This window comes from Cupressus sempervirens, chromosome 10 (assembly GCF_028749045.1).
Source record: "Cupressus sempervirens isolate cs-2001-9-10 chromosome 10, ASM2874904v1, whole genome shotgun sequence".
Lineage (NCBI taxonomy): Eukaryota > Viridiplantae > Streptophyta > Pinopsida > Cupressales > Cupressaceae > Cupressus > Cupressus sempervirens.
In genome coordinates, this window is record NC_143127.1 from 577,769,568 (window position 1) to 577,783,423 (window position 13,856).

General features: G+C 36.2%; 1 protein-coding gene across 2 annotated transcripts in view; it reads left to right on the plus strand.

The window, feature by feature from the left end:
- The window catches only part of LOC149535192 (Trimeric LpxA-like enzyme), a 288,509-nt gene that overhangs the window by 17,580 nt on the left and 257,073 nt on the right, over positions 1–13,856 (plus strand). For both annotated transcript variants that reach the window (XM_089807588.1, XM_089807589.1), the window contains exons 2-3: positions 3,233–3,463; positions 7,936–8,265. In XM_089807588.1, coding sequence (XP_089663714.1) covers positions 3,233–3,463; positions 7,936–8,265 — 561 coding nt within the window. The remainder of the gene's footprint in view (positions 1–3,232; positions 3,464–7,935; positions 8,266–13,856) is intronic.

Here is a 13,856-nt window from a genome sequence, read left to right on the forward strand (position 1 = left end):
AGTTGGAGTAGTACTGGGATCCGTGATCTTTCGAAAGTCTCAATGTTTTACTGATGTGAGCATTACCTATATGCAATGAGTGCTAACATTTTCATTCATTCTTATGAGAGAAGGGTTCTTGTGAACTACTTATCGACGAATTCTCTTACTTATCAGTTGATGAGATTAAGCCTTAAAGGGCGTTCTAATGAATGGTTCATAATGTACCACACTTATGAATGTTATCATTGAAGAACCCTATTCAAAAATTCTGTATTTAGTTTCAAGTTCTGGTAGTTCATTGCTTTTTGATGAATATTTCAGGATCCTGAGTTTATGGGATCTTCAAGTTCCTGGTGGTATTTTATATGCTTTACAGAAGAGAAGTCTTTTATCCATTGTTCTACTCCTTCCTATAAGAGCCCAGCAGAAGAAATCTATTGGAGGCTTTGCAAGCACTCCTTTCTCTTTTAGCACAAGGATATCCTTCTAGTAATATGTAAATTCAAAGTTAATGAATCCTTGAAGGGATTTTTAAGAACTAAAAAATGATCAAAATTGCATGGGAGACATCCCTATATACCTAAGTTATTGATACAAAATGTGGATCCGGAAGCAAATTCGAGATGCGGGGTTTTTTTTTTTTGTTTTTTGGGGGGGGGGTGATCGGATGCATGCATATATACACACACAAAAACACATACTATGTATATGCAAAGAAATGAAAGAAATATACAAATTTAAAACATTTGATAGTTTGTAACTTCATCAATACATACATAAATACTCAATAAGATTATAAAATATGAATCATATCAACGATATGAATATCATATGCACCTATCTTCATGATTCCAGTACAAATCAGCAAATCATCACAACTACAAAATCTAAATATAGTTTATCAATTATCATCAAATACTAAATCAAAATATATTTCATTATTCAATGTTTATCAATCCGAATCCCTACCATATGGATTGGCAAAAAACTCATCATCATTTCAGACATTTCTTGGTTCCATCTCCTCCAACTGCTGCAATTCTAAGATCAAACCCAAACCTGTTCCTCTTGTGGTAGATACACCATGTGTCATGATGTTATTAGCATCATCATCCGTGATTATGGAATGTAGAACCATTTCCTTCCGATATGGTGATCTCACTAAATTGAAAGGAAGACCGTTGGTATAGAGACATTGTGCAATGGCTTGATCAGCAAGCTTTGTTGCCTCTATGGTATGTTTCTGTAAAGGAGATGCCATATCAACTTTTAAACTGTCAGCTGCTTGGCCCTGAACTTTGACTAGTGGTGGTGGCCATCTATAAGAAATTAAATAAATTTAAATAATTAAAAAACTATGAATATCAAGCATATAAGTGCAAAAAAATGATATTGAACTACTTAAATAGATTGCTAAACTTGTTGCTTTACTTCATGTTTCAAAAAAAACAAACAAACTTGAAAATATTCATCCAAATCTCAAAAAACTTAATGAAAGAACACAAGAATGGTATTAAATGCTTACTTTAGTTGCTTAAAACTCATTTGTGGAAGCTATTCCTTGCTCCATGTACGATCCTCTTAAAAAATAACCAACTTTCCTTCAAAATGCAAAAATTGAGAGCAAAAGAGAAAAGAGGGGAGCTGCAAACAAAATGGAGCTTGAATGGTTGAAAGGCCTCTATCAGAGCCGTTTAGGGTTTGGCACAGTTTTCTTATTATTAAAATGCACAAATAAGCACATTAAAATTTTTTTTTTTTATAGTGCAAATGGCATTTTTTTGTTTTAAATTGGGCATCAACCTATGGATGTGACCGGAAGCACTCAGGTGCCTTGTGGGTGCCACCCAGATGCCACACATAGGCTCTTGGATCCGGACGCATCCGAGAGCCTGTGGGTGGCACCCACAAGGCATCCGTTCACGTCCACATACCCATCTGCATCCATTTTGCCATCCATTGCTTAGGCTCAAGTACCGGTATCTTAGCTATATACCTTTGACCTTGATTTTCCAAAAATCTTATTTTGGTAATAATCTAATCAAATTTTCTGTATGACTAAATCACATTTCATATGTTGGATCCAATTTATATAAGCGTGGCTTGATTTTGATGTGTTAGTGGCTTTGGGGATCATCAAAACAAGTATCTAAATTATCTTTTAGAGGATGCTGAGAAAGGAGTGATTGAAGAATGGTATAGGTATGCTATTATGTAAAATAGAAAATGTCAATGCGGCACAGAGACATAATGGACAAGGACACATAAATATTGATTTGCTTCAAATGACAACTGATGGATTATAATGCATAAGATGCTTGGCTTTTGGGTGAATCATGGTTCCAAACTACATGTCGACTAGAATCATGCTTTTGGCATTTGCTGATGTTCGAGGGGCAGGTACGCATGCCTATAATATTTTTGCCAAAGACTGGTATCATCCTAATTGATCCCTAAATGAGGCAAAAAATAAAAAATAAAAATAATATGGTAACCTGCAAAAATCATATTCTGGCCAGCCATTTTTTTGATTTCTCTTCTTTGCCAATTTGTAGGCTTGATTCTGTCTCAGTTTGCAATTGGTAGAAGCCTGGGAACTTGTTTAATTTAATGTAAAGAATAAAGCTCATGTGTTCATGCCATTTAAGATGGCAGACTAACCTTAAATAATTAGCATGACTGACAAATATAATGAATATTTAGGAAGTTGGAAGGAGGATTAATTATCTCATTAAAACAGGATTCAATTCCTTATGAGTTATAATATAATATAATAAACTAATCCACACTTCGAAGTCTTGATACTCTCTTTGGATATTCATTGGCAAGTTGTGTGCCTCAATAAGATAGGACTATGGAATTCAAACTCAAAACATGACTATTGTTTCTCACTTCTTTCTTCTAGTGTGGCAAACGATTATGTTACTTTCTACTGTTTAGCTGACTACTTTGACATAATAATGCCTATTGGTTGTAGTACGTTGTGATTATGAGTATATATAAAAAGACTTTTTTTAATAATTCTTTTAGCCTACATTGGCAATTAGAGCTGTAAGGTACGATAAATTCTTTGAACATTCCTAGAAGTTCTGTTAGGTTGCTGTTCACCTCAAAGTGTATAAATATGTATAACATTTCCTTTCTCTTGCTTATATTTTAACTCATTAATACCTTACAAGTCCAGAAATGTTCTCAACTTTAATGCATCTTTGGTTGTGTAAAATTTAATATTTATTTTTTTGCTTCAAAGGTGCTGCTGCCACTAGTGAATGTTCCTATGATTGATTATACACTGGAATGGCTTGCATCTGCTGGTGTTGAGGAAGTTTTTGTGTTTTGCTGTGCTCATGCAAAACAAGTGACAAACTATATAGAAAATTCTGTCTGGCAAGCTCAACGAAATCTTACCATTACTACTATTGAATCACACGATTGCGTTAGTGTTGGTGATGCTCTACGCTTTATTGATCAACGGAATGTGGTATGTTCTCTACTGCTCTTGTGTACCTTGTATTGTTTTAATTTTTTATCAGTGAAAATTATGCCTAGTAATATTCATTCTCAATTGTTAGGGTGGTATGTGATCTACCCACTCATTTAATGCTATATGTAGGGTGAGTTCATTTACAACATAACAATCACAGTTGATTATTTTGTAATTGACTATGCTAAGATAGGGTCTAAACTTACTGGACGCTGAAATTTTTGTTGAATTTGGTCATAGGCTTGCTCAGCTTAAACATGTTATATTTTGGATTGCAATATCACTGGCTTGGTGGAATTAATGGCACTACTTAATAAAACCATTAAGTATACACAAATCACTTTAGACACCATGCAAAAACTTAGTTGCTGAATTGTGTGACTTTATGGGCGATTCGGGGTACAAAATGTACTGGAATCGGATTCTGAAATGAATCTCCTGTGGGTTACAAATCTGGGATCTGTGTTTCTAAATGTCAAAGTGTTTAGTGATTCTAGTTTGCTCTTTTAGATATTTTTAAGAGCTACACTGCTGATTAGCAAACTCTGAACTTCTCTATCATGAGATTCTAGTTTGATCTTTTTGATACTAAAAACTGAGTTTAAATTAGAAATGGTTTGCTTCAAAATTTGTCATCTGTAATGATTTTGCATAGCATATGTACTGGTATATGACATTCTAAACTTAATTATATTTTTTAGCTCCATATCTATACACATATATATTACATATATATGTATAGATAACTATGTATGTGTGTGTCTATATAATACATATGTATGGATATGTGTATGTGTATGTGTCTAAGTTGCCAATTTGGATTTAGGGATGGGTTCGGGTAGAAGAATCTGATTTGTGGATTTTTTTCCCATCATGATTTGTATGGATTCGTGTGGTGTTTATATATATATATATGCATTATAAAAATATATTATATATGTATTATATAAAAAAACAAATTTTATTAAGTCTTGCCCTGCATATTCTAAGTGCGGCCCGTAGGTACTTGGGGATTTGCACGGATTCATGTCAGATTCCTCCAAGTCCATGTGAATTTGTGCTGGATTCGCATAGGGTCCAGGTTTGACCCTATGATCCATGGATCTGCATGGATCCATAGGGTCAAATTCGAACACTGTGCGGATCTGGCATGAATCGGTTCGCAAATCTGGATTCAATTCATGGCCTTGATACGTGAATCTAGTAACATAGGTAAGTGTATGTGTATATGTGTGTGTGTGTGTGTGTGTGTGTGTATTTATGAACATACCAAAAATGTATGCAACACCTCAAAAACAAAATCTGCTATACCAGCATTTTGTACCTGTTCTTGTTCCCAATTCAGTAACTTTGTGTAGAAGAAATCATACAATACTCCTATAATATGCTTGAACCAGAAGACTACCAATGCTTGACAACACATCTCCGCTTCAGCAGATAGGAGCCAGCAAAATTAGAAATGCATAGAGCTACACTTGATAGCTGTTGTAAATCTGTATAATATTGTTTTGTTTAAGTTACCAGATTGCCTCCAGTAACCCTCAAAGTCTAGTTCGATTCTGTATAAAGTCTGGTCCTTGTCAAACTTGCCCCAAATTCTCCTGCAGAGCCACAAATTCACTGCAAACACCTGTCGAAGGAACCTGGACAGAATTTGGAAGAATTCACTGCCAAGTGGCCAAACCCAGGCTGAATTTGGTCTGAAAATATTTTTTTTGACTAAGTGTTTTTTTATACCTAATTAGGTCTATTTGATCCTGCCAACCCTAAAAGTGACCACTAAAATGGCCAAAAATAATGGTTTATATGTCTTTTGTTCATTTGTGAATGGAGATGAAAACTTGCTTTTAGAGGAAATCCGAATTGACCATAGGTGAATTCCAAATTGATTAATATAGAGGATTTTTTTTAGAAAAGCTATGATATGTTTGAATCCAGGGCTTAAAATTTGAATCTTAACTTTAGATCTAGCTTGGTTAGAAATCCTCTAGCCAATATAAAACAAAGATTCAGATACAGGATGCTCATCATACTGGACCGCCCCCCTGGAATATGTGGTCTGCCCCACTCCATCATCTGCGGTATCCATGTGGGGCTATCCTTGAGCTATAAGCTGCTCTACACATTAATGCTCACAGTCCCCTTTCTTTAATTGGATAAGTCTCCCTGCTTGCACTATTATAGGGCCTATATCCAACCGCTTAGTGAGGACTGCCACCCCATGTGCTATTGTAGACATCCCATCTTGTCTGGCGGGTTTGAGAACTCGAGTGGAAGCCTCCTCCTGATTGGCCTTTGGCACAATTTCTCTTGTTACCTTGCCTCTTGAGGGGAGATATTCCCCTGCTAAGTTCTCCCTTTCTCTATCTTAATAACCTCCCCCTTTATGGTCAGTGATGCCTCCATTTGTTTTTGCTCGTTAACTATTGACATTGTCTTTGATAGTGGTGGAATATCATCCACCCCTATCAAAAACTTCTCCAAGAGACTGTCCATCTTATCCTTCTTGTCCATGCCCTTAGGCATCTATACTATGTCCACCCTAGTCTCCTTGTCGCATCTCCCTCCACTACATCTACTGCATACTGGTGCACTAGTGTTGTGTCGCCCCTTCCTCTATCCCTATCTGCTCCTTCCACCTTGATACCTAGACCTTCGACCGTAGGGCCCATACCCTTTGTCATAGGGATTACAACTATGGTCATGGGGTTGACATCTCCAGTGGCAGGTGCTATCACCAATGCTATCAAAGTGCCTTGCTCAGTTCCTCATGAGGTTGCAAGGCGAAGGGTGGTGGGTCACACCCAATGTGCCCTCAATTGACCACCCTTTGTGTGTGATGTACTTGACATGTCCCCTTCATTGGGACTAAGCGTGCCATGGGTGGAGGTGTGTCAGAGTGAACATAATTTTTAGCACTGTAGATCGTTTGACACATCAGTCGGCCACCACTAGTACAAACCTCTTTGGTACTGGTATGCTAATCTTTGGTACAGTGCTTTGCATAGGTACCACTCTTTCCTTGCTGTCCCCTCTAATTATGTCATCCTCTCCACCCATGGCTTCATTCTCCCCTACAGCGGCTTCCTCTTCTACCTCAGTAGTGCATTACTGGTAGGGTGCCTTGTGGAACCCTTCCTCTGCCACTCTCTTACTTTAAAGTTTAAGACTAAGGGACTGCTACAAGAAGGGTGAGCAACAATAAAACCCCAAAAGAAACTACAACACTCAATAAGAATCGAATCACATGAGCCTTAATAAGGTGACTGAAGAATGTGACAACAGAAAAATAACAGAGTGACAACATGGGTTGTATTGTGCAATAAGAATGCTATCAAAATTAGATTACATTAATAAATAAAATCAATCACATCAGCTACCAAATAGATAGACGAAGTGCATATAAATAGCCCTCTTGCATTCGTGACTGAGGATGATGGAAAGGTCACGATTTTAACTACCAATTTATGAATCATTTAATATAACTACGACAGAGGTGGCTTTGATTGAATAGATGTGACACCTGACTAACATCAATCAGGGATCGATGAGGCAGTGGTGACACTGGTGTATCTCAAGTAAAGATGTACACGTCATTATTAGCTACTTAGGTGAGAATATTTAAATATTTCTTTTATCTTAAGTAAACTCATTTGTCATTTGGATGTCACACTTAGGATAGACCGTATCCAAGATGAAATATAAATATTACACCAGGATGCCCCATAAGTGTAAAAAGAAAATGTAAAATGGGTTTTGATAAGTGCAACTTCCTTTAATATCTAATGATTGGGCAAATATGTACTATTGCATGGATTTTATTCTGCTCACTCTAGCTTCAGATTTTCATGACTGCTCGCCCATTTTGGAATTTGTCATTGCAATATTATTAGCTCTCTAGAATTTTTTGGGTTCCATTTTAAGGTCTCATTCTAGATTTTTATGAAGACATTAGTGGTATATTGCAAATAATTTTGTCTTAGCATTTATGTAATCTCTATAAATATATGTTTCCAAACTTAATTAATATAATTATGAGTCTCTTCATTTTTTTAATTGCATAATTTCAACAGAAAGAAACTAATCCACTATTCTTCACCAATATAATTATTGAGTCTCTTTTATTATATGAGGAAACTCACTGTTCATTCCTGAAAAAACCTAATCCTTTCTGTTAAGTTTCCAGGTCCCTATATTTGGTTCAGTTTCTCATTCTTTAAAATTAGGTTTATATCTCCAGATATGATACTTACTGCATAAGTTAGGTTATCCCTTGATTGGTTCCCTTGATTGGTTCTGTATGCATAGGATTATTCATTTCGTATTATATGTTAACAGTGCCACTTAAAGGTTCTGCATCTTAATTTTAATTTTCTGGAAGTATTTTTAATTAATTATTATCCTTTTTATGCTTTGTTTTGATTGCAAAGATTTCAAATCTTGATTTCCATCTCATGTTACCACTGAAGGTGCGAGGTGATTTTGTGCTTGTTAGTGGTGACACTGTAAGTAACATGTCTCTGAAACAAGTTCTCCAAGAACACAAGGAAAGAAGGAAAAAGGACAAGCTGGCTGTGATGACCATGGTGGTTAAACGCACTAAATCTTCTTCTGTTACACATCAAAATCGGCTAGGAAATGATGAGCTGTTGTTGGCTGTTGATTCGGAAACTAGACAACTTTTACATTATGGGGACAAGAAAGATTCTGGAAAAGCAAATGAGTTCTCAGAGAATATAATTCTTGATCGGTCAATAGTTGCTGATAAGCCAGCTGTAAAGTTATGCAATGACCTCCAGGTACTTATGTACTGTACAACCTATGGTTTTCATTATATACTTTCTTGAATTCAGGAATTTTATATGTGGAGCTTTTTTGGATTCCAGCAAGCTCTCGTGAAGATTTTTTGTTGAGTAGATTAGAAGTTGATGCTCGATTTATTTATTTTTTGTTTTCCAATGCTATGACTATTTTGCTAATCATTGAAACCTTGTCATTCTTGTTGATGCTATTTCATTCTGTGGAACCACTGTTGTTTGTTTTATCATTGAATATAAATTACTAGTTTATCATTATAAAAATAACCTTATGGACCAATTAAAACATTGGATCATATCTACTTCCCTTTCCGGCTGACACATAGTACAAGATAACCTGAGAACTATGGGGAGGAAGGGGGACTAAATAAGATCTCTGATTGAGGAGGTGGTGATATAGAGGGTACAGTTTCTGCATGAAGTGACCTGGCAGCTCCTGCTAATGCTCCGGCTGATCTTGGACTCTGAAGAATGTGCTACATTGATTTTTATCTGCTACACCTCAGTTCTTTGGATTTGAACTTCTTCAACGATTTTTCACATATGGCACTTTGCCTTTAGCTCCCGCTTCCTACTGCATTACACAATATGAGAAACAATCTCCATCTTGGCTGCAAGCTCCCATGCACAGTGTTCCCTTTTTGAAATAGAATTTAATAATAAATAATACTAAATTAAAATATAAAAAAGTAATAATAAAATATAGTATAATATAATTGCAAATTAATTCAGTTCAATGAAAGCTCAAGGGCCATGCAATGAAGAGTTGTGAGATGTGGAGGAAGGAAGGATAATGTAAAAAATGGAATATAGGGTGGGTTAATGGAAGAAAAAAGAAATTGGAAGAAGTTAAGGAAGTGAATTTCAAAGGTGCAGCAATGATGAAGAGTTTTGACCCTTTCAAAGGGCGGTAATTGTGCAAGGTTGTGACCATTATGAAGAGGTGTGGCTCTACCTTTATATTGGAGGATATAAACGGGAGAATATTTTCTTTTGAAGGACATCCAAGGGCAATCAATTAAGGTGATAATATATTGTTCTCAAAGGAAACAACAAAGATTGGTGATTCCATCCTTATAAAAGGTAGTGACCTTTCAACAATAAAATATAAACGAGAATTCATTCCAAACATTGAATGGGACATTATAAATAAAAGCTGGTCAAAGTAAGACTTCGAGCATAATAGAATGACATGTATGAAGTGTTATCTTTCCTTTAAACATCAAGGAAAGGCATTGAACAGAAAAAGAATAAATCAATTAATGTGTAAGAAATATTTAGGTCATACAGTGAATTTATAATTACCTGGGTTAATCCCCATGTGGGAACATTACACCATGGGCACCAGAAGCTGCTCTGTTTCTATCTTTCATCTATAACCTAGATATGTGGACTTATATCCTCAATGAGTTTGGAGTCTGGACTACTACAATAGTTGGACTTGGAATCTTTGAAACTTAACTTGTCTATAGCTCATCTTTTTCACGCAGTGCCCTGTCTGCCCATGATAAATTGTTCATTTCGTTGTTGTGCCATTATTGTACCATAATGCTTTGTTTGCTGTGAAATACCAATCTCCATCTTGACTGCAAACTCCCCATGCGTAATATCCATCTGTGCCAAGTAAAATCCTTGTGGGGAAAAATTGGCAAGCCAAAAATAAAAGATTTTTTTCAAAGATCGGATTTTAAAAAAAAATGGGCGACATAATAATAGCTAGATGGTTACATTTGTCAAAATGTCAATTACAATCTAGTGGTGTCTCTGTACAAAGTCAACTTATAAATTATATATAAAGGTCAATCAAATCAAATGTAGTTAATGACATGGTAGAGGCTGGGAGGTCCTAATGATGAAGCTAACAGGTGAGAGCCTGTCCTAACTAGGCCAATCATCAGGCTCAAGAAAATAATCATCACCAGCAATCACTTAAACTCTGGAGAAATCTTGTCAAGGTCAATTGGCTCGTCTTCTTCAATAGTTGTTTTGTCCATGTAGAAATTAGCCTTTACCTTACAAGTGAAAAGCACAATGAATACTATTTCAACTAACTGCAAGTATATTTAATGTCTTATGTCTTACCCTAATCGTTTTTTAGCTTCAAGCAGAGGTTGTGGTGAACAACAACCAAGTCATTCATTTATACTTGCATTAGGAAATGTTTTTTGGAATGAACGTGTTAAAAAACATCTAAGTGTGTTCATAATTGGATGAGTTGCATAGCTGGCTCAAAATGTGTATCACTATATGCTGAAGATTTTGGGTTTCTCAACCTCCAAAAAATCCACTGTTTAGAACACATTTAATGATCCTGTTGATAGAAGAAATAGATTGTGAAAAGTTTATATATAGAGTCTACTTGGTGGAAAGGTCTTTCTAACTTCCACAACAACCCTAGAAGAGAGGAAAAACTTTGTTTGACTGTACATTTGCAGCTCTAACATAGCTTTATGCAATTGTTTTGGGGTTGGAAACATTTTCCTCATGCACATGAACAAGCCTTGCATGATCTCAGCATCAAGATGTCTAAATGAAGAGATGTAGAGCAAAGTTGGAATTGGAAAGTATCTTGTAGCATGGTGAGTAGAGTGCATCCGTCGATCCCATCTCCTATCAATTATGTCTCCATAATGACAAATAATTATCCTTGTTATTTTCCATCCCACCCCTTATTACCTCCTACTCATGACATAATACAAATATTCTCAAGACTTTTTCTAGGAATCTAGAGGCTCCAACTTGTTCAGCCACATCCCAAAAGCGAGAAGAATGCATGCCACTGCTATGCCATCCACTTGACTTGTGAACGTAGACTCCATCCACTTGTTTGAAGCAAATATTCGTTTCAAATTCATTTTTTGTTGACAAAGAGTCTACACTGCAAGGAAGCGTGTTGCAAATCTTGTTATCTCTGGTCAAACTAAGTTCCTTTTCCCTATGTGAAAGAGCACATCATACAAAAAACCCTTGTGTGATCATAAATAAATTTCGTACTTATGTGAACCTTCTTCAATACCTCCTTATTCCATTTAGATTCCCAGTGTCCTGTAGGGTTAGATCAAGACAATGTGCTACACATGGGGTAAAAAGAATAGAGGGGTATTTGTTTTTAGGAGTCTCCCACCAGCAACACAAATAGAGCCATTGCTTGTAATAAATTGAATTCAACCCAACATTTTTGACCACCATGTCATACATTGAGAACAATGCAACTTAGATTTGGTATTTGATGCATCTGCAAACTTCAAAAATATTTTGGTAATATCACAAGAGACAATGAAGTTGGCAATTGTTCGTCTTTTTCTATCTATCCATTCATCTGACATAATGTTACAACCACTGTTTGTCCACTCTAACTGATGCCCTTGAATAACATCATTGAGCATACTAACCCTCAATGTCTAGTAAGATGGGGCTTGAAATCTAGGACCTGCATCTGCAATAGCATCCACCATATCTTGCCAATATGGAGACATGCCAACATAGAATGGCAAGCTATATGAATATCAAAATTCCACAATCGCCTTCTTTTCTTTTTCATGGACGTTTCTCCTCCATCTTGTACTATCCAAAGCAGCCAGTGATCCTAGTGTAGTATGAGGTGTGAAGAAAGGATTAATATTTCCTTCACTTGTGTTTGGGCCACGTGCTGTAGAAGATGTTGAGCTAGAATCCTTGGAAAACCCCTGTGCACCATCTTGCTCATCCACACATTCCTCCTAAACTTTGTAAGAAGTAGAACCTATTTCAACTTTGGTTCATGCATTTTTTGCCCTACCCTCACAAATTGCTTCAAGAGCTTTTTTTTGATCTATATCGTATATGTGACATATGCCGGACATTTGATGCAAATGGTGGATTATTTCCCACTTTTTCTGCCATAACAATCATATGACATCTTGAATGCTCTTATGGAGTCTTCTTATCTATAGTTGATTACTGCATTCCATTTTATGTTCTTTACAGGACTGTTTGGTCTCATGTCACCATGTGAATCAGGTAGGGTGCAAACCCCTGCAACAGGTACGGTAGATGCAAATTTTTGTGTACTCTCTCCTTGCTTTTAGGACCCTTTTAACTTGTGATCCATAGGCTTAATAAACCATGCCTGTTCTGCATTTGGTGGCAGGCACTTGTTTGTGCATTATCCACGTGTTTTCATTATATCTTCACTAATCTTCTGCTTTGACTTGGTCTTACCGGGTCTCAAACATGCATTTAAAAAACAGTTCTAGTCATGCTAGTAGCAGGTGGATTGGTTACAGATGGAATTTATCTTCACAAGGTGTGCTACAGCTTTGAAAAATCTTATCATAGTCAGCTTCTAAATATTTTGCCTCACTGAAAAAGATATACCTGTACATTGTGGGACTACTTTATTGTTATTGGGCATTATAACTGCTGTAAATCTCAAACCTTCATTATCCCTGCATCTGCTGAAAACTCCCTGCAATAGATTTTGTCCAATATTTGGTTCTAGAAATCGCTGAAACTTATGAACTAAATAGGAGAAGAGAACAGGTGGGTTTTCGCACTCTCTCTTAAGAAATCCAGTTTCATTTGTTGGTGCAAAAAATCAAGATACTTATCTTGTAAAATATGTCTGTGAAAACTCCATAGTCAGTCTTGCTGAATTATATTGGAAAATTATGTACTTAAATTTGTGATTGCCATGTCCTGATAGAACTGCCTTAATTAATTTCCACCATATGATTTTTTACATGACCAATTTTGAGAAGTAAAACAGATTGCTGAGGACAATCATATAGGAAGAATTGTGTTAGTCAAAAGCAAACTTGTACAGCTGCTAGGGCAGAAAGCCATGTCTGCAAGGAGAGGTGAGTGGATCATACGTATTTGTGAAAACCAGAATCACAAACTCTCAAACATGTAAATATTTATAAGAAAATAGAAGAGGACATTGATATATCTTTTTTACATGACTCACCTCCCTACCTTCGAGGCTGAAATATTACCTCATTTCATTCCTGAAAATAACTTACCTGATTACGATCCCAATATTTAGAAAACAGTTCCAACCTTCTCCGTCTTTGTAAAAAATGTTATTTGGATGATTCACGTTGCCAATGATCTTAGGAAGTTATGCTGCCTATTCATTGTTAGAGAATTTTTGTAGAACCTTACAAGGACAAATTTTCTTTCTTTCAACTTGTTGTATTCTTTTCTTGGGAACCTTTCTTTTCTGGAATGAGCCATGACTAGATCTCTGACATTAAAATTGGTTTCTTTCCTTTTCATTTCAACTTTCTTCTTGTACTTGAGAGTACTTTCCCGAAGCTTCCTTTTCACCTGTTCATGCAAATCTTGCATTGCACTGGCAAAATCCTTGCCATCAGCATTCCTCTAGATTTTTTAGCTCTCCTCTAGGATGCATACCATACATGATCTGAAAGAGACTCACACCTGTACTTCTGTTAGGAAAATTGGTATATGCGAACTCAACTTGTGCAAGCACCAACCCCCATTGTTTTGGATGCATACTCATTAAGCTTCATTGGATGTTTCCAAGGCTTATGTTGATCACTTTTGTTTGATCATCAGTCCGGAGATGG